Below are 22,057 nucleotides of genomic sequence, written 5' to 3'. Positions count from 1 at the left end.
AGTCTCTGGCTACTTTCTTTCCCATCATGCCTAGCAAAGACTTGGTTAAGTAATAGTCAGTTCCAACTAAAGTCTAGTTTTTTGAGTTGTTGACATTTGTGATAGTGAGATGTCAAGGCCTCCCCTTTTTGCATGACTCATTTAAGTGGAGGAGCTATCAAAATTTAATTAAATATTTTAAATCCCCTTTTTTTAGGTATGGCTTCTCAAAAGAAGTCATGAATAAATATAAGGTAAGACTCATACTTTTTTTTGGATTCTCTTTGCTGTCTATACATAGAAGTAAAAAAGGAGCCTTCAGGAAAGATGATGGATGGACTAGTCAGAATCCATACCATAAAATAAGAGCACAGCAGGAAATTCTGGCCATGGTAGAGGCTTAATTTTCTTCCTGAACTAAAGCAAGCGTTTTCATTGTGACTTTTGTGTAAATTTCAGATACAAACATATCCCATTATTTTAAAAGTACCTTGGATTTTGGTTTATTCGGGTATGGTAAAACATCCTGAATGAAGAGGTTTTTATTCACAGTTACCTAGAAACAGGAGGCACAGCACACCACATTGCGGGTCACATGGGGAACCACCAGGGTCGGTCAGAAGGTAGAGCGAGTGAGGGGGAAATGTGGGCAAGACCTTTTATTGTGGTTTCTGTGGGAAGGAATGGGGGAAGGCAATGTAAGCAGATTTAGGATTGGCTAGTTTGAATAATTTCAGCTCCATTAAAGGAGATGGTTGGGGGTGTGGGCTCTGAATTGGTTTGCATATGAAAGGTAATTTCACTTTGCATATGAAAGGCAAGTCATTTATTACCTCTAGGAATTAGCTAGTCCTGGGAGGGGCAGTCTCTCCACCAGGGTCATCAAGGCTCCAAGATGTCAAAGTATCAAAAATATAGAATAAAAAGACATGATTAATGCATGCTAGTGGGTTAGTGGCTCCATGTTGACTTCCTTTGGGTGGCATGTTTTGCTTTTTGTCCACACATTGGGGACTATTCAATAACTTGAATCTATCAGCAAATTAAACTTACCCAAGTTCTTACTTACAGCTATATGGAAAGAAAATCTTACAAGTCTTGGAAGAAGTCTATGCCTGGCTCCCAATTGGTACAATCATTGACGAAGAAATCCTGGTCATACATGGTGGGATATCCGAGTCCACAGACTTGAATTTTCTCCACTGCTTAAGCAGAAACAAAGTAAGAAGAATGTTTACATGAATCCTGTGTCAGAGATTTATAAGGGGATATACACCTCCTCTTTTCATTTATTATTTTATATTTGTATTTTAATGGTTATTGTAACTCTGAAAATATTAGTACAAATTTTAAGAAACACTGTGATTGTATGATAAAGAACTAAATGGATAACTTCTATATATGGGAAAAAATTTTAAATTCATGATGAAAGTGGGAAAATAGGAAAATGTTGGCATTTCATATAGTATCTATAAGTGAAAAATCCTGACTTTTCAAAATTAAAATCTCTAATTAATTAATATTGTGGTGAAAGATACATAACACAAATTTACCACTTTAACCATTTTTAAGTGTACAGTTCAGTGGCATTAAGTACATTCACGTTATTGTGCAATCATCACCACTATCACCACTATCCGTTTCTAGAACTTTGTCTTCCCAAACTGAAGCTCTGCACCCATTACACACTAACTCCCCATTTCCCCTGCCCCCACCCCCTGGCAACCACCATTTTACTTTCCATGTCTATGAATCTGACTACATTAGGTGCCTCATATAAGTGGAATCATACAGCACTTTATTTCTGAATCGATGTGCTTTCCCTTATAATATACTCCAAATGGTTCAGGGTAATTTGGGGGGAAATAATTTAAACCTAAGCAATCACGTTAAATACAACAGAAGCAGAGCAGGGACGTGTATAAAACCTCTGAGGGAAGTGGCTGTGTGGGGTCTGGAAAGCTCCCTTACTTCGTGACAGGCTCCTTTAGGCCTTGCGGAGTGACTGCTGTTGTCTTCCTCTGCACCAGAGCCCAGCCAAGCTCCTGCATCAGGGACATGGGGGGGTGGGGGGGGTGGGTGCCGCATGGGCGTGAGGACGGGTAGCAGCTCTGGAGCGAGACGATGATCATATACGGTCCTAGTGAGAAACCCGAACCCTTACAGCTCAGGACTGATAATCAACTTCCAACCTATCTAGGCAAGTGGGGTCTAGAGCCAGAATTTAATATCGACAGAAAGGTGACCCTTATTCACCTTGAGTTTTGGGAGCTCTTATACCTTTATACACATGTGAATAATAATATTGTTGCTAACTTCTTCTCATCCTTTTAATTTCAGCTTAAGTGTAGCCCTCCTCTGCAAAGCCTTCCATGACATGCAGACTATATCATGTCCCCTTCTTCATGCTCCCAAGCCCCTTCATAGCAGTTACCAAAGTTAATTAAGGAACTGTGTTACTGTTTGTTTACTGTCCTCCTCTGCTTCTCTAGTTCACTGATGTAACCCCAGCACCTGTGATGTAGTAAGTAGTTAATCAACGTTTGTTGAATATCTCCTAAGAGATGTAAGACCAAAGCAGGGCAAATCTAAGACAAAACTGGAGAAAAACTTTTTTACAACCCTTTGCCTGAGTCTGTGGCGATTTTACATAGCCCCTCCTCCCCCACCTCACCCAGTGAGGACCGTACTCCCTGGTTTACACCTGTTGTCTTGGTATAATTGTTAATAGCACCTCCCTTGACTTGCAGAAAGTATCCCAGTTGCAATAAATTTTAAGGCCATCCTAAGTTGGAGGCATCTTTCTCATGGTACCAGCAAATGGTGACTAAGACATTTCGATCAACATGAGATAGTCAGTGTTAACATAATGAGTGGATATGATTCTAGCCAAGAGCTAGGGAACATGATGTTTTTATCAGTCAAATATTGGCAAGTACACGGCAGGAATGAGACACTCCACCACCGCCTGCCTTATGACAACAGCGCTGATCAGCTATGGCAGCTACTAGCAATTGATCAGATTGCAAACTTTTCCTTTCCTGACGTTAGCCTGAGCAGCTAGCCTTCTCTGTGGCTTTTGAGATATTAGGATTGTGTCTCTAGAATGCCCATCATTATCTCTGTGGAGGCCCTAAGTTGACAGCCATCTTGACCTCGTACACACCACGAGGCCCTTACGTCAGACAGACGTAGCTAGCTGTACATCCTGCTCCTGCCAATCCTGGCTGGGTAACTGGGCAAGGTACTAAAGTTTTCTAAGCCTCAGATTCCACCTCTATCCACTGAAGCTAAAAATACCTACCATATTGAATTACTGGGAAGATTAAATATAATTACCTAGGTGAAGGAAACAGCATCGAGTAAGCTCTGAAGATAAAGCTCTCTTCTCCAACTCTCTCCTTTTCTACCTGGAACCGAGGGTTGAATTTCAGTCACACGACAGACCCCAGGGAGAAGTTTGTGGGCCAGAAATTTTCCCAGGATACCTCAAATTTCATGCCCTTCAAGGATCATTGTTCCACCTACTCATAAGACAAGTTTTAAAGATAGAAATTTGACTTCTATATTTTTTATTTCTTCTGTCCCCCTAGAGTGAGGTTGAACTGGCAGCATTTACTTGTTGTGTTAAATATAATTGAGCTGTGATGAAAGTAATAGGTTCAAGCTCCTGAAAGTCTACCAGATGAGATACAAAAGTAAATTTTCAAGTCCCATTTTATACCCCCCACTGTCCCATCCCTTAGGACCCTACAAGTGTAGGGTGACCATGCTTCCTGGTTTATACCTGTTGTGTTGGCATAATTGTTCGTTGGGGAGGGGTAGGGTTGAGGGAACCTGATAACAACCACCATTCTAGGTTCACTCAAAGGATTTTGTAAGGTGGGCAGTTTGGGTGTGGGGGGATAAATGCAGAGGGACAGAGAAGGAAGATTCTATAAGACTAAGACTCTGATTTAATATTCTTCAAACTCCCTGGCAGGGGGTGTGGGAAGGGATGGCTACTAGGACCCCCAGAAGAAAATGAGGGTGTGCTGCCTTAGGGAGGGGCTAGGGCAAAGTATCCTGATCCCAAGTGTCCTTGAAAACAGCAGAGCCACACATAATGAAGAGAACATGTGGCCTTGCCCAATGAGCTTATCAAAACTGTGTGGGCCCAAGTCCTGACTGTCCTCCCAGAATGCTGTGTTCTGCCTAAAACCTGGGGACATTTGCCTGGGGAGATAGGGAGGGTAGGTTGTGAACTCACTAATGATAGCTGAGATTGAATTACCAACCACCTCAATGAGACAGGACCTCACAATACAAGTCAATTTTTAGTTTTGAGAATAAAGGTAAGATTTCATGTACAGCCTACTTTATAGAAGAAACTAAGTAAGGGCCTACCACAGAGAATTGTTCATCACTGAACTAAGACCACCAGTATAATAGAAGTATTGTTTTCAAATTGTTTTGTAGAAAAGTAGGATGCTGCAAAGAAACAAGTGTAAAATTACAGTCTCAGGTTATATAAGGGAATGTGGAAGGGATTATTGTAATTGAAGTACTATCAAAAAGACATTTGATTTTCCAAAGAAATGCATCACCTTTCTTTTTTCTACTAGGATTAGAGAACATCATCATTGCTAACAGGGTCAGATCGAGACCACATTGCGTTTAAGTTGAAAAACTTCCAAAGTTTTCAACTTATGCCCCTTTGAGAACTTTCCTGGACACAGATGTACTTTCTCTCATTTCTCCAGGAAAACACAACAAAATGGAAAGCAGCCAATCTCCTAAGAGATGTTTCTGAGCCCAAAGCCTATTGATTCTCTCTTGGCCCCATGTATAGATAAAGGCTCAGAGGGAGACCAGTTTTTCCCGTAGCATCTTCCATTTCCTATGATGATGCCTCAGAACATGTCCAGCACTGACATCTGTGCTTCTGGGGTCCCTTAGAAACTCTAATAGGAAACTTGCCCTGTAGGGCGATGTCTCTAGTTGAAAAATGTACAAACAGAATTGAACAGCCCACCTTAGAGAGATTGGTGGATCACTAGGTAAGGGAGGTAGGTGAGATGGAAAAGGTGACCATGTGTTTTCATTGGGTTGATGTACAACTGAAGTTTCTGTGTGCAACACACCAAGCATAGGGTTTGGCTAAAGTATGCATTTGTCTTACAGATGAAGTCTGTGCTGATGCCACCAATTCAAATGCATAGAGGCTATGGTGCTGAGTTTAGGAAAAGCAAAGGAGAAACGCTTCAGGGAGTCAGAACAACACGTTTATCCTTTGCTGAAGAGGTAGCACAGAAAGAATGGGATCAGGTAGGTAATCAAACTGTCTACCAAAGTGGCAAAGAAGATGCAGCATAGATGATATTGTCCCTTATAATACAGAGATAAAAAGTGACTTACTTTTATAAGCATCTCATATCCTTCTCTCTGAACTCATCATAATATTTTTAATAGCTTCATTGAAATATAATTCACATCCCATATAATGTACTCATTTAAAGTATATAACTCAATGGTTTTTGATATATTCGCAGTGTTGTGCAACTATCACCACAATCTAATTTTAGAACATTTTCATCACCTAAAAAAGAAACTCCATTCCTATTACCAGTCACTCCCCAACCCTTCCTATCCCCACCCCTTCGCTCCCTGTAGCCGTAGGCAACCACTAATCTACTTTTAGTCTTTATAGATTTGCCTTTTCTGAATATGTTATAGCAATGGACCCATACAATATGTGATCTTTGTGTCTGGCTTCTTTTACTCAGCCAGGGGAAAAGAATTTTTAGCCCTTTACATTAAGGTGTCTGATCCATTTTGAGTTAATTTTTGTGTACAGTTGAGGTAGGTGTCCAAATTCATTCTATTGCACCAGTTATCCCAGCACCACTTGTTAAAAAGACTATCTCATAGAATGTTCTTGGCACCCTTACCAAAAATCAATTGACCATAAATGTGAAAGTTTATTTCTAGATTCTTAATTCTATTCCATGATCTATACGTCTGTCCTTACATCAGTACTACAGAGTTTTGCTTACTATAGCTTTGTACAAAGTTTTGAAACTGAGAAGTGTGAGTTCTCCACCTTTTTTTCTTCTTTTTCAAGATTTTTTTGACTATTCTGGGTCCCTTAAATTTCCATATGAATTTTAGTATCAGCTTGCCAATTTCTACCAAAAAACAGCTGGGATTTTGGTAGGGATTGCCTTGAATCTGTGGATCAGTTTGGGTATTATTGCAATCTTAATAATATTATATCTTCAATTCTTTTAGGAAGTTTTAACATTATTAATTCAATTTTCTTTCTTACTATAGTTCTATTCAGATTTGCTATTTCTTCTTGAGTAATTTGTATCTTGGTAGTCTTGATAGTTTGTATCTTCCTTAGAATTTGTCCATTTCATCTAATTTATCTAATTTGTTTGCCTAAATTTGTAGAATTCATGTGTAGTTATAAATTTATAAATTTACATATTTATAAATTTCTGTAAGGTCAGTAGTGATGTCCCCTCTTTCAGTCCTGATTTTAGTAATTTGAGTCTCTCTCTTTTTTTCTTGATCAATCTTGCTAGGGTTTGTCAATTTTATTGACCTTTTCAAAGAGCCAACTTTTGGTTTTATTGACTTTTCTCTGTTGTTTTCTATTCTCTCCTTCATTTCCTTCTGCTCTAATCTTTATTATTTCCTTCCTTCTGCTTGTTTTATATTTAGTTTGCTCTTCTTTTTCCAGTTTCCTAAGGTGAAAGTAATGTCATTGATTTGAGATTTTTTTCCTTTTGTGATAAAGCTATAAATTTCCCTACACTTACTGCTTTAGCTCCATCCCATAAGTTTTCCTATGTTGTACTTTCATTTTTGTTCATCTCAAAGTATTTTCTAATTTTCCTTGGAATGTCTTCTTTAACTCATGTGTTATTTAGGAGTGTCTTGTTTAATATCTGCATATTTGTGAATTTCCCACATTTCCTTCCATTCTCATGGAAGTACATCCTTGGCAGAGTCCCATAATTTATCTGTGTTCCCTGAGATGTGGGGTATATATGTACTCATAGCTAAGTCATTATAGAGAGACAAGTGTGATACTCTTCCTTTAAGACAGACTTACGACAATTAGGAGGCCAGAGGGGTTTAAAAATAAATTTAATTATTTATATCCTGAGTGACTCCTTTCTCTTAATTCATCCATTCAACAAGTATTTATTGAGCACCTACGAGGCTTTTGAGAACGTCAAAGATCTGTTAACTCATAGAGCTTTCACTCTCAGAGGAGTTCAATAATACATTAGTAAGCAAGTAAATTATGTAATATGTTAAATGAGAAGTTCAATGGAAAAAATTAAAACTAGAACAAGTTTAGGGGGAACAGGAGAACTGGAGGTAGGAGACAGAGTGCAGTTTTAAATAGGGTAGTCAGCCTAATTAAGAAGGCTCCCAAGAGGTTAAAGGCTTGTTTGTGGTCACTTGGCTAGTCACTGAATGATAGAGCAGGACTTGATCCCAGGTCTTAGTCTAATGCTCACGCTCTTTTTCTGAAGGGAAAAATGACTTAAGAGTGATAGGAGAGCTCAAGAAGGAAATGAACTGCTCTGGTCTCCCCTCATCCGATGCGGCAATGGGTAGACAAGGTATAAGCATCTAAAGAAATCTAGGTACCTAGCTGGAAGGTTTGGGCCGAGCACAGCTTTTACAACATGTTCCACAGCTGGAAGGAGGACACATAACTAAGGGCAAATACAAAAGAATAGTGAATCTATAGTATTAGTGTCTTAGAAGAAAAACATACATCTTTCAGAGCTATGAACTCTCCCCCAAAGCATACTTTTGGAAACTGGATTACTTAACACTGCAGACAAGCACAGGGCACTTCTTGCAGGATTTATTTTGGATTTAGGTTTAAAGGCTGAGACACAAATAGATTATTGTTGACCCGGTCATATAAAAGCTGTCATTCAGTAAAACTTTTCTCATGTTTGGTTTGAAATTTTCAGAAAGTGTTGTAAATAATTACTGTTTCATGCACTTACCACCCAAAAGGCCCTTGCATTTCAGAAGAGAGGATATTGTTGAGAGGAAAGAGATTATCTCTGCCTAGGAATTTGTTTCACCAACAAAGGGCCCTTTGTAGAATTTTTTGTTTGTGAATATCAGAATTAAGTCTATGTTGTGGCCACAATCTGGGTAAACGTTGTCAAGTGAATGAATTCTAGACAGAGAAAAGAAATGCAGAACTCATGGAATGGATGATTCTGAAGAAGTTCATTTCTATAAAACTGTGGATCAAAGAAAAATGAGTGTTAGATATGTCTTCCTCATTTCATTGCTGAGCCATATAAGGCCCCAATGGGTTAAGTGATTTGTCCAACGTGAGACTTGAAGAGTTAACTGCGTGGCCAGGGTTTATTCTAGTTCAACAGAGTCCCATCATATGCACATTTAATTTATATAGATTTCAACTACATACATATGGCAAAAAGGGGACAAAAGTGTAAACTTTAATTTTCTTATAATTTATTATATTGTACATTATCACATATATAAAATATCACACATCCATATTGCTGTACAGAGTTATATATACAAAATCATGTTTTAAGGGTAATTTAAGAAGTTTTTCAGGGGTAATTTTGGCTATAAATGACTTGCATCTCATGTAGGAATTTACAACTTAACCCCCTTCTTCTAAAACACACTCCTCGTCTTCCATGTTTCCTCCTTCATTATACTAAAGGTCCAATCATATTCCCCAAACATAAATTTATGGTGTGAGAGCCAGATATGATTCAGTTTAAAATGTAAGTATTATCTTTATCATAAACATCAACAAAGAAAATGGGTTCCATTGTATTTATTTGTCGGGTAGGGTTGTACCAATGTTGGAATTCAGTGGAGGGAAAAGGAGAATCTTCTTTGGGTAATTTTAATTCTCACTTCAGTCAATCATCAAAAACTCAGCAAGTGTCTGGAATGTGCCTGGCACAGGGTTTCTCTGGTTTTGACCAGATTTCTGTCATTCCAGAGTGGTTCTCCTCCCAGTTCTCTTCTCTCCACCTCACTGTTCTTCCCCTCACTGATGTCTAGCTCCCCTTCAATGCCAAACCTATAAATGGCTATACAGCCGTGTTTAGTGGGACAACCATTTCTGGTCTTCTTCTTAAGACCTGGTTTGGACCCACTAGAAATAGTTGCCCTGCTTAAAATGCATGCTTCTTCATGCCCTCAAAAGAAACTGGTGAAAAATACAGACTTAGAATCATAGTTTGTTAGAACTTGGAGATGCTTTACAAGTCATCTGGCCCAAACCCCTGATTTTAAAGACCTAGAAAGTGAGACCGTGAGTGTTTTCTCAAGGGTGCACAGCTTTAACGACAAAGGTAGTTTTTGTCATTACTGCTTTAAGCTCCTATAAGAGACTTTGAAATAAAAAACATTATATGTAGATCAGAGCGACAAATAGGGAGCCCCCAGTTTTCTATGAAAAATATTCTTAGAAACTTGAGACTCAGTCGTGGGCATCATGTAACATGCATTTACCTATTTCAGCCCCAAAAGGAAATGTTATGCTGATAAAATATGTGTGGATTTTGGAGGCCACGTTGTGGAAACCAGTCAGTGGTTAAATGTATCGCTGAAATTGAGATGTACTTATCAGGGGAACATAAAGTGAAGGAGATGCTTTAGGAGGTCTGCTTGGAGGAGCAGTTCTCTGCATTATGAGGGGGAAAAGGAAAGGCTTCCTCATGTTACGTACTCAACAGGACAAACACCAGGGCCTCAGCCACAGCTCAGAGACCTACCTTATCTCTTTGGACATATTAAGAGCACCTACTGTGTGTTTATTGTGGGGAACTACTTTCTCCTTTGAACATGACAATGAAGTTCTTTTAAGAGAAAAGATCTTTGTAGATTCAGCCACTGTGAAGGAATTTTTAAAGACAAAGCAACAACAGCAATAAAAAACAAACAAAAGCCAAGGGCTGATTCTTCATGATTACCATGTATTGCTACATTAGTTATTACTATTATTGTGACATTGGTTATTGGGGATGAGCAGAAAAGGATTGTGGTGGCTATGGACATTAACATTATTCTGGAAAAGGTTCACAGAGGAGAAAAATATGAAACAGTTTTGAAGGAGAAATGAGAAATAGTAAGACTTTAGGATAATGTGGGTTAATATTTCTGGAAAAGAAGTTGGACTCTAGAAAAATGAACTCTCACTTGTAAGTAGCAGCCTAATCTAGTTTGTTGTTTCAAGGTTGTCAGTATTCTGTGGAGTGATCCCAGAGACAAAAGAGGCTGTCATCCAAACACAAGTCGAGGAGGGGGCTACTATTTTGGACCAGATGTTACCGCCAAGGTTCTTAGTAAGTTCCAGTTGAAGCTGCTCATTAGATCCCATGAATGCAAGCCCGAAGGCTATGAAATCACCCATAATGGGAAGGTAAGCTAATATTGTTGGTGACATCATCACAGACATCCTTCCCCCAAGCATAGTCTTGCGTCACAGGATGTGTCTTTCCTAGAGGCCAATGGGAAGATGTGTTGCCTGGTTCCAAAAGAGAAAGCCGTGCTTCGATAGACAGAAGCAGGAGACGAGGGTTCACATAGGTTGTTTGAAGGGGCCTCTCTGTCCCTCACCCTAAGAGATGCTTGGCTTCTTCCCCTGATCTTCCCTAATCCCAGAAGTAGAAACTCTGACGTGGGACACTAAGTACACACACAGAAAGGCTTTGTTCTTTACTAATCGCAAGGCAATGCTCCAGTACAGTGGGGTTAAGAATATGCATATCCTCACGGAGCACTTTAAGAAGCAGCAGCGAATCCAGTTCACTCTCTCACCTTTTCCACTTTCCCTGTGCAGGGCAGAGCCACAAAACACACTTCCCTTCCATTCACAGAGTAGGTGAGCTCTAGCAAGTCACTCACTGCGGTCACTTTAGCTGCATCCACTGAAATGGAGTGTGTGATGCTCCTGCAGTGTGGTGTGTCATAAGGCTACAAGAGGTGAGGACTGAGAAACTGATTTCATGTCCCAAGTTGTGCTAGGATGTCTCCTTTTCTGATACTAAACAGCAATAAAAAAGCATATCAAATTACATGCCATTTCCTTCTATTTCAACACTTTTACTTTTCTTAACTCTGTTAGTTCATTTGAGGCTCATACTAACAATTGTGAGATGGTTAAGGCAAGCATTATCTACGTTTTCTTTGTAATGAGAAAATGGAGAGAAAATAGCAGTGGTTTGTCTGAAGTTAAATGCTTATTAGGGCAGGACTGGGCCTAAGCTAGGTTTCCTGTCACTGTCACTGTTACCTCCACTGCTGTTCCAAGGTGGGTTCCTTCCCAACAGGAGTGGTCGTGGTCCCTAATTCTAGCCACCATTTCTCTGCCCTTAAAGCACTGGTTTTGTGGGGGGCTCTGAACCCTCTAAATCAGTTAGCTCTAAGCAAAAGAAAAAGACTGATACTAGGCAAACTTTATTTTGAAAGCTCAAATATCACAAGGAAAGAAAATAAAGGCTTTACCCCCTTGGAAAATGAGAATTTGCAAAACCGAGCATTAAGGGGGATTTTAAGATTTGGAGCTGAAATTGTACACAGGATTGCAAGGCCATGCACTGTGAATAGCAGGCCTAGAAATCAGTACTTCTGGGGACACTGATTTAAAAGCCTTGTTTCTCTCCGATGGAGTCACAGGAAATCTCGTCAGACTTGGATAATTTGTATGGATTTTGAACTTTGATTTTTGTTTTTGAAAGAATTGAGCTATGTCTGACTTTATTGTAGGACATTCTGAGAACTAACTCTGTGAATCTGACCCTCTTTTACTTTAATCAGGTTATTACTGTATTTTCTGCATCTAATTATTATGCAGAAGGCAGCAATCGAGGAGCTTATATCAAGCTGAGCCGTGGTACCCGCCCTCGATTTTTCCAGTACCAAGTAACTGAGGTTACACGCTCAAGGCCTCTTCACCAAAGGTGTGTATACTCTAAGGGGAATTCTGAGCGCTGGGACTGGTGACCAAGTAGAACCAATCCATAGTGACTAAGGCCAGCAACTGCTTATTGGTTATTCATTGGTATAAACAAAATGGAAATAGTTCCAGACACCAAGTAGTGAATGCACTTACATTGGACATCAAGAGGAGCAATTTTTAATTCATATATCTCTTTAGATGGATGAAGCGGTCAGCATCCACAAACAGTCCCTAATTGAATATAAAGAAAAGAAGGTCCCCATACCTACCCAACCCCGTAAACTTACAACCTCTGACCCCAAACAGCCCAGTCTGGTCTTGCCTCTTCGTCTCTTCTCTACCCAGAATGTATATGACAAAAGAGTTGACTGTGCTTCTTTGTATGATGGCATTTATAGCTTCTGTTCCTTTTCTCCCTTTAATATTATCGTTTTAAGATTTTTTTCAATATAAAATGAGTATGTTTATTGTTAACAAGTAAGACCCAAAAAGAAAGACGTATAAAGAAAATGTTAATGATCTTCTCTCCCCCTACTTCTCAATAATCCTTTTTCTCATAGACAACTGAAATTGATAGTCTGGTGTGGACCCTTCCACCCTCTTCTCCTTGCTCCTACAAATATAGACAAGCAATTCTTCAATCACTGAATAGAAAAATTTTTGAGCACCTACTATGTATCTGACACTGTTCTGGGCACAGGTGATATAGCAGTAACCAAAATAGGCAAACGTCCTTTCCCTCATCAAATGCATATCCCAGTGGGAGGAGAAAGTCAGTAAACACCATACGTATATATTTTTTACAAAGATAGATTCACACTGCATACTCTATTCTGCAACTGATTTTTTTCCCTAAAGATTCTATCATGAACATTATTCCAAGTTAGTACAGATAGACCTAACTCATTCTTTTTAGTAGGTCCGCAATATTCTGTAGTATACATAGGCCATAACAGTTGTGGAGTGACTAAATATTATTCAATTGATGGCCATCCAGATTGGTTTCAGTGTTTTGCATTTAAAAACAATACTATAACAAACATTTCTCTCTGTGTGTATATACATACATGCATGCATGCATGCATACATACATACATACATACATACATACATAGGTTGTAGTGCTGCTTTTATGTAAGATTTCAAAATGTGAGATTTATGGATTTATATGTTTAAAATTTTGCTAGATACCCTAAGAGAGTTGTAACAATTAACAAACCTGAAAAACAGCATACCAGTTCTCCACATCCTCATTAGTCTCCGATATTATGATCTGATTCTTAATTTTTGCCAAGTTGATAGGTAAAAATGGTAAATATCACTGTTTTAATTAGAATTTGTTAGACAGCTGAGTTTACCCATCTTATGTTTTTAGAAATTGCATTTTCTCTTTTTTGAATTTCCTATATAGATTATTCTCCCATTTTATATTATTGTGTTTAAGAGTTTTTTATATCCTATATACATGTAACTTATTAACTATGAGGTCTGACAATTAAGTTCATGAACTTGTTGCAACGCTGTTGCTAACCTTTGTTGACATCAGAAGGATTATTTATTTTGAATTTGTACCAACTGAACAAACAGTTAACCAAGTTTACTATTTGGAAGTGCTGAAAAAGCTGTGTGGAAAAGTTAAACAACCTGAGCTTTTCGCCAACAATTCATGGCTCTTGCATCACGACAATGCACCAGCTCACACGGCACTGTCTGTGAGGGAGTTTTTAGCCAGTAAACAAATAACTGTATTGGAACACCCTCCCTACTCACCTGATCTGGCCCCCAATGACTTCTTTCTTTACCCAATGAGAAAGGGAATATTGAAAGGAAGACATTTTGATGACATTCAGGTCATCAAGAGTAATATGAAGACAGCTCTGTTGGCCGTTCCAGAAAAAGAGTCCCAAAATTGCTTTGAAGGGTGGACTAGGCGCTGGCGTCAGTGTATAGCTTCCCAAGGGGAGTACTTCGAAGGTGACCGTAGTGATATTCAGCAATTATGTATGTAGCACTTTTTCTAGGCTGAGTTCGCGAACTTAATTGTCCGACCTTATGTAACTGTTAAATCTAGTTGGTTTATAGTACTTTTCAAGTCTTTTTCTATCCTTTCTGATTTTCTGCCTAGTTGTTCTATCCATTATTGAAAGCAGAGTATTGACGTCCCCAACTATTATTGTTGAATTGCCTATTTCTCTTCAATTCTGTCAGTTTTTGATTCATGTAGTTTTGGGCTCTGTTGTTAGGTTCATATGTATTTATCTTCTTGACTGATTGACTCTTTTATAATTATAAAATATCGCTCTTCATCTCTAGTAACTGCCTTTGTCTTAAAATCTACTTTGTCTACTATTTTATGGCCACTCTAACTTTCTATAGTTGCTGTTTGCATGTTGTACTGTTGACCTTTTCCTTTCAAACTCTTTGTATCTTTGAAACTAAAGCCTGTGTACTGTAGACAACATATAGTTGGATCTTGTTTTTTTCACCCCGTCTCACAATTTCTGCTTTTTGATTTATTTAATCCATTCACATATGTTGTTATTATTGATATAGTTGGATTTATATCTGGTATTTTGCTTTTTGTGGCATATATGACTCATGACTACTTTGTTCCTCTGTTCCTCCTTTTATTTTTAATTTATTTTTGTAAATAGTCTGAGATAATTTAGCATCCAGTCCATTAGTTAACTATGCTAGCAGCATTTTAAAAAAATGTCCTTTTCTACTGAATTGTAATAGCTCCTTTGTCATACATATCATTGTCATATATAGTTTGCTGTATTTATGAAATTTTTATTATGTTCTACTCATGTACCTGTCTTCTCTTGTGTCAATACCTGCTGTTTCAGTAACTTTATGGTAAATTTCAATATCTGCTATAGCAAGTCCCCCTTTATTTTCCTTCCTTTTCAAAACTGTCTTTGATATTCTCAGACATTAATTGTTCATGTGAATCTTTGAAATTAAAAAGAACACCAATGGTAATCCTTTTAAAATTTCACAAAACATGCATACACATACATACATATACATACAGTCACCACCTACTAACATAGTATGTATGAAGTTAGGCAATTCATTTAAAGTAGAAACTGGTAAATGGTAAGTAACATAGCACATTAAAATGAAACAAAACAGGGTAATTAATGTAACTGTCACGTAACAATTCTTGTCTTAACATAGGGTGACTACTATTGAAAGTAGTGCCATCAGGATATTAAAAGAGAGAATAATTTCACGAAAAACTGACCTCATTAATGCTTTCCAACTTCAAGACCGCAAAAAATCAGGTAATAAAATTATATAATGGTTACCATTTCTTAACATATCAGGTTACATACAGATCAGTTTTCATTTTCTTTGCTTTCTTAAGATTTCAGTTCTCTATTTTTAATAGGAAAGAATGATAGAGATAAAAATAAAATATAATCCATTATATGCCTGGGAAAAGGCATATTCCTCCTTTTCATAAGCTTCTTTCAATTAAAAAAAACAACAACAACCCTGAATTTGACTTCTGTTCTGGTAGTATGTCAGACTAGAGACTCTGGAAGGCCTGCCTGTTAAGAAACAACTAGATTCTAGAGGATGCAGAATTGTACTGCATTTACCAGCCTCACAATAAGTAAGATAAATCTCTAGGCTGCATCTCCTCTCCCCATGAAACTTATTTTGGACTTCTAACCTCCAGAAATGTAAGAGAATAAATTTATGTTATTTTAAGCCACTAAGTCTGTGGTAATTTGTTACAACAGCAATAGGAAACCAATACAAGACTGTCAAGCCTCTGTTCAACACTGTCCTATCGATGCTAGCCAGTATAATAAGGCAAGTTAAATAAAACCATAAGAATTAGGAAGGAAGAAATAAAATGTTACTATATGTAGACAGCATGATTGAGTATATAGAAAACCCAAATAAATCCATAGAAAAACGATTAGAATTAATAAGTGAATTTAGGAAGTTGTAGAACACAAGGTCAATACACAAAAATTGATTGCATTTCCATATACTAGTGTATCAGAGTCTATTCTGAGTATAGAAACGACATCAGTGATTTGAACAGGGAAACTTAATATAAAGAATTACTAACTAGTACAAAGTGATTAATTACTAATAGGGATAAAAGAGAACTCTAAAGAATATAGGAATAGGAAGTGTTGGGAACAGCTACTATCTCTATGGCTAAGAGAGAGTACCCAAGGAAGGAACAAACTTGGAAGAATCCTTTACTCCCAACCAAGGCTAAGATTCAGACCTCATTGGAGAGGGTGTGTATGGGGTGGAAGTTCACCTAGGTGTCTCAGGTCAGATTTGGTCTGCAGCTAGTGGTGTAGGACAGGAGAAGATGGAGCCACCCAATGTGGTGCCAAAAAACTCTCTTTGGGCTATGCACCATTGTATCTCCCACACACTGCTGGCAAGGGAGGCACCCACTGTGATGTCAGTGAAATTCACTAGATTTGGGTACCATTGCATTTCCCACACACCTTTGGCAATCATGTTATTGCTATAGAAACAAGAAGCAAAGCACACCAGAATCATTTCTTCTGCTACATCTTGGAGCATTCTTCCTGTACGCTCTGCTTACAAATCCTAACATTATACCAGCTGCCAAAAAAGAAATATTTACAGAGTTCAGCTCCAATATCACGACACACAGCAAAGAGGGGTAGAATTGGAGCTGAGTGGGAATAAATTAATAACTAGTGTAGCCAGCAATGAACTTTCAAATAATGAAAATCTTAAAAGATACCATTCATAATGGAAATCATGTACCAAGGAAGAAACCAGATGATTGATGTATGAGACTTCTAAAATATTACTAAGAGAAATTAAAAAGGATCGAAACAAATGGGTAGATATTACTATGTTCAAGGGCCAATGCTGTCAAGATATAAATTCAACCCAAATTGAGCTACAGGTTCAGTGCACCCAAGGGGCATGTACAGAGTGTTCTTATCAGCACTGTTTATGATGGTCTCAAACTGGAAATAACCCAATGTCTGCCAACAGTAGAATGGATATATAAATCGCGAATATTCATACCATGGAATACTATACATCAATGAAAATGAAAGACACTACAACTAAATGGAACACCATGGCTGAATCTTATGAACTTAATGTTGAGCAAAGAACCCAGACCTCCCCTCCAAATATATACTTTATGATTGTTTTATATATAGATCAAAAAAGCAAAAAAGTAAACTATAGTGTTAGAAATCAATATAGTGGCTCTCCTTGGGAAAGTGGGAGGTTATAGTAATTGTGAGGGGCCACAGGCGCCTTTTGAATATTGGCAATGTTCTGTTTCTTGTCATGGGTGGTGGTTACATAAGAATTACCTTTGTGATAATTCACTGAGTTCCGTATTTGTTCTGTGAACTTTTCCGTGTGTGATTAACTTCAATTAAAAAAAAAAAAAAAAGAAGAAGTATGTCCTTAGCAGGTAAGTGTATGGGAAATGGCCTTGTGGAAGTGTAAATGGATATTTTTTCTTGGAAGCAGTTTGGCCATATATATCAAAACCCTTAAAAATGGTCATATCCTTTTATCCAGCAATTTCACTTCTAGTAATGAGCCTAAGGAAATAATGAAATCATTTCATTACCATTAAAACAATGATGTAGATCTATGTTTATTAACATAGATGATGTCCATGATTTATTGTAAGTGAAAAAATCAGGTTAGAATAAATATGTTGTGTGTGTGTTGCCATATATAATCCATGTGTATAAAACATATACTGGAGTACAATGTGTATTTGCCTTTAAGAAAGATAAAAATATATACATTTATATATATACATATTTATATAGACAGAAAAAACACTAGAAGTAATAACATTGTTTTTTTTATGCAAAATCATTTCAAATGAGCATATCTTTAATAATCAGGAAATAAGATATTTATATTTTGAAAAACTACATATAATATTAGGGGATGAAAGGATATTACCTGGGAAAATGAGAGGTGAATAATATGCCACAATGTTAAAAGTCAAAGTAATCTTTTATCCTTTATATCATTTTTTCTTTATATCCTTTTGCATTTTCAAATCTTCTATTATAAACATACCTTACTTTTTAAACAGAAAAAGGAAAAAGATCTAACACCCAAAGTCTGATTGCTTACACATAACAATAGTAAGGGAAAGAGCTGTGGAACACCGAAGACTTTCTTTAGTTGTTCAGAGGCGTGCGGCCTAGTAGGACAAATTGTAAAGGGGAGCAGGAGGCACCCGGGTCTCAAAACCCCAGGCTGCCCAGTGGCTCTCTCAGGGAGGTTGCATTTCTTTATCAAATTATCAACCAATTAATAGACTTTTTTCTTTTCTTCTTTCTTCTTGTTCTTGTTCTCGTTCTCATTCTCCTTCTCCTTCTTTGTTAGGGAAACTTTCTCTGGGCCAGTGGGCTTTTTCCATGCAGAACGTTCTGGGGCTGAAGTTAGCGTGGAGATCCCTGAGTTCACATCTGGTCACCACAGACAAAGATGGAAATGTTGACTACATGTCCTGCTTCTCCGATATCCACATTCAAAAGCCTGTGAAAGAGGCAAGTGAAACACAGCCCTGGCTAAAACCTAGCTGGAGTGAAAACCCCCTTTGGGCAACCAATGAGAGGAACTTAGTCCTTTGAAAAGTTGGGAGTGGGATCATCTAATGGGTGAGAGTGGCAGTCTTAGGAAAGGCCTACGGGGATCTCTCAGGTACCTTATGATCTGGTTAGGAGATGTGTGCGTCCTAAGGATAGGTGAAAAGAAGAAAAAACTTCTGCAAGCAAATCCCTGTCAAATGTGTGATTCTCTTAAGTGCTGTCCAGCAGAAGGGTACATGTGACATCCATTCTTTCATATAACACACCTTTTAAAATACTCAACATATTCCCTGTTAAACTGAGTGTATAGACTTACTGATATGACATCCTATACCTTAGAGACTTTTAAAGTTTAGAATCCCTTATCAAGATGGGAATACCCCAGGGAGAGTTGTCAGGCACCCCCCCACCCCATACTTCTAAGTTAACAACTTGTCAGTAGTTAGTTATAACATTGGGCTGAAAGTGAGCTGATGGGAACTAGGACTGGGATGACTTTTTGCAGGGGAGATGAGAAGTTAAAAGCAGAGAGAAGGGAAGTAAGAGACAGGTGGGAGCCTCAAATATCTACTGGAAGGAGGCTTTGGGCTTCACTTAAGGGGCAGTTTATGGTGGTGACTGAGCTCCACAGGCCTTGGCTTCAGACAGCTGAGATTCAAATCCTACTTACTGGCTATGTGAACCTTGGGAAACTTACTTTACCTCTCTGTTCTTTAACCTATAAAATGGACATAGTAACAGTTCTGTTCCTTGGGCTGTGTTGAAGACTGAATGAAACAACTCACAGAACAGGTCTCAGAGCAGAGCCCGGCACACAAGTTGTTCTCAGTGAATGTTGGCTATTGTTATTTACTACTTCTTGGTTCTTTTTGGCCATGTCCCCTGAGAAGCAAAGACTGGAAACACATCAGAACATGAGCATGGTCTTCTATCTGATTCAAGAAGGGTCCTGCCTTCTCAAATGTCTATGTAAATCACATACTTTGAATTGGTGATGATGTTTTGTGCCTGTTACGTTTACTAAAATTGGTCTGTGTTATTAATTCTATATGTTTTAACACTTAGAAAATATTTATTTTAGGTTCAGTCAGCTGTAATTGAAACTCTGTACAGATACCGCTCTGACCTGCAAATCATCTTTGATATCATTGACACTGATCACTCAGGTAAATTAACTTTGATTAGTTCACTAGCAGTAAAAAGCAAGGGCTAGTCTATTTCTCTGAAACCAAAACTCTGTTTTCACCTATTCCATTATTTATCCAAACTTGATTTAGCTTGGTATGTGTGGGGGGGTACTCATCTTTAATTTTTTTTTTTAACTTTTATTTTAAGTGTGTTTTTCCAGGACCCATCAGCTCCAAGTCAAGTAGTTGTTTTCAGTCTAGTTGTAGAGGGCGCAGCCCACAGTGGCCCATGTGGGGAATCGAACTGGCAAACTTGTTGTTAGGAGCACCGCACCCTAACCAACTGAGCCAACTGGCCGCCCCTTTAATATTTTTGTTATTTTAGTTTGACTACAAACAGTATTCAAAATCATATGGTACTACTGTGTTTCCCTGAACAGAAGACCTGGTCATATATTAATTTTTGCTCCAAAAATCGCATTAGGGCTTATGTTCAGGGGATGTCATCCTGAAAAATCATGCTAGGGCTTATTTTCCGGTTAGGTCTTATTTTCGGGGAAACTCGGTATATAGGCCTATGTATTTATGAATCAGACAAGAATAGCTCCTTTTATAGATCACAGCACAGATGAAAAGATAATTCACTGTCCATTTAAACGTCATAGTTACTCCTGGCAATAAAATTCATTCCTAGAGTTCTGATTCTATTTATGGGACTGAGGGCTAAGAAAACTCATTTTCTGCTTAGTTTTGATGCATAATTACAAACTTTAAAAAGATCATCAGATAATGTCCAACTGCAGAGATCATTGACTACCAAAAAAATTAATGAAACACGAAAGTAAATTATTGCCTATAAAAAATGGCTGAGCCATTGTTTGCAATGTTCTTACTGAATCCCACGGTATCTCCTCCCTCTGCTTTGCTGTTGTTCTCCTCTCTGCCCTCCTTCCATGTCCCTCTCCCTTAGATATTAGATCGTGTAATTTCTATATCACATATACACAGTCCACAATCCCCCACCTCAATTCCTTGACTGTTTGCTCATTCCAGTTTTAGAATAATCTCAGGATCACTTGGTAGTTTAAAGTAACATATTGTTTCTTATATTTTAATCTTTTCTATTTTCTTCAGTGTCTTGATGGTCAGGCATGTTAGTGAACTTCTAATTAGGACTATTCAATCAGTACGACTTCCTAACCCTCCCTTAGGTGGGTCTTAAAGTGAACACTCACAGCTTTCTCCTATATTCTTTTAGGTCTGATCTCCATGGAAGAATTTCATTCCATGTGGAAACTTTTCAGTAGTCACTACGATGTTCATATTGATGATCACCAAGTTTATGAACTCGCTGAAAAAATGGACCTAAACGAAGATGGAGGCATCGACTTCAATGAGTTTTTTAAGGCTTTCTATGTAGTCCACAAATTTGATAAGTTGAACAAGTCAGACACCAATTTTGCTTAACAAGAATTAGGGCTTTTCCCTCCTCCTTGTGAACAACCACTGACACAATCTTTTCCAGGGCCCTTGAAATTCACAGTAGTAAAGAAAAGTACACCTCAATTTATGCCATAAGCAGACGTATAGTGTAGGTCATGGAAATCCCTAGTAAGCTGTTATTGGTAAGATTAGGTTAAATGTCAGCTGATAGATTTGGTTCCAGTGGCAGAACCCAGACATTTCTAGGTAGAAACTGAGTTTGAACCTAATACTGGTCTCTTGGATGTCACCTAACCAGGAGACCAGAGCAGTTTAGAAACATACAGAAATGTACCCACAGTGCGCCAGAGAAAAGTACACCATCTGTGAGTAGCTGAGGGATAGGAGGAGGAATACTAGACTATTAATGCAATAAAATATTTCCATCTGTCAAATGTAATCTTCTTTGGTGATACCATAAACCAGTGATTCTCAATTGTAAGAGCACCACTCTCCAGAATGAGGGCCATATCAGATTCTTGGGGGGAGCTGTGGGAGTGTGTTATTTGAAAAAGCATATTTTCTTGTCTGTTGGAGATACAAAGTGAATACATTCAGATTGAGCCCTACAATTAATGTGGTTTGACACCTTCATTGGTAAAATGGGGCCTTGGTTATGCATACATTGTGCAGTGTATTCTGCTATCAAACAATAGATTTCTGTTTAAAGGCAAATGTATTTTAATTTTTCTCTAAGTTTGAGAATTTCAAGATCTATCAATATGCCAGGGTAGATATCCTGCAACCCTGCCTGCTATACACACCAGAAATAATGGCTAAAATATAACAAATATTTAAAAAAAAAATTTCTTTATTAGTTTCCGGTGCACAAAACAATGTAATAGTTTGACATTTATCATTTATATCCCTGACACTGTGTCAACCCCCCTCCC

The 22,057-nt window shown here is 38.0% G+C and overlaps 1 protein-coding gene and 1 long non-coding RNA gene across 2 annotated transcripts in view; one reads left to right on the top strand and one right to left on the bottom strand.

Moving 5' to 3' along the window:
• The window catches only part of PPEF1 (protein phosphatase with EF-hand domain 1), an 84,624-nt gene extending 63,016 nt beyond the window's left edge, over positions 1-21,608 (top strand). The window contains exons 9-17 of the mRNA XM_033111042.1: positions 197-233; positions 1,051-1,200; positions 5,143-5,286; positions 10,232-10,417; positions 11,815-11,957; positions 15,140-15,246; positions 18,350-18,513; positions 19,637-19,721; positions 20,941-21,608. Of these exons, the coding sequence (XP_032966933.1) occupies positions 197-233; positions 1,051-1,200; positions 5,143-5,286; positions 10,232-10,417; positions 11,815-11,957; positions 15,140-15,246; positions 18,350-18,513; positions 19,637-19,721; positions 20,941-21,149 (1,225 nt within the window). The 3' untranslated portion in view covers positions 21,150-21,608. The remainder of the gene's footprint in view (positions 1-196; positions 234-1,050; positions 1,201-5,142; positions 5,287-10,231; positions 10,418-11,814; positions 11,958-15,139; positions 15,247-18,349; positions 18,514-19,636; positions 19,722-20,940) is intronic.
• The window catches only part of LOC117025224 (uncharacterized), a 69,369-nt gene that overhangs the window by 20,426 nt on the left and 26,886 nt on the right, over positions 1-22,057 (bottom strand). The window contains exon 2 of the long non-coding RNA XR_004423567.1: positions 1,049-1,184. This is a non-coding gene — a long non-coding RNA (uncharacterized LOC117025224). The remainder of the gene's footprint in view (positions 1-1,048; positions 1,185-22,057) is intronic.

This window comes from Rhinolophus ferrumequinum, chromosome X (assembly GCF_004115265.2).
Source record: "Rhinolophus ferrumequinum isolate MPI-CBG mRhiFer1 chromosome X, mRhiFer1_v1.p, whole genome shotgun sequence".
Lineage (NCBI taxonomy): Eukaryota > Metazoa > Chordata > Mammalia > Chiroptera > Rhinolophidae > Rhinolophus > Rhinolophus ferrumequinum.
The sequence above is the reverse complement of the archived record's forward strand: the minus strand, read 5'-3'. Positions and strand labels throughout refer to the sequence as shown.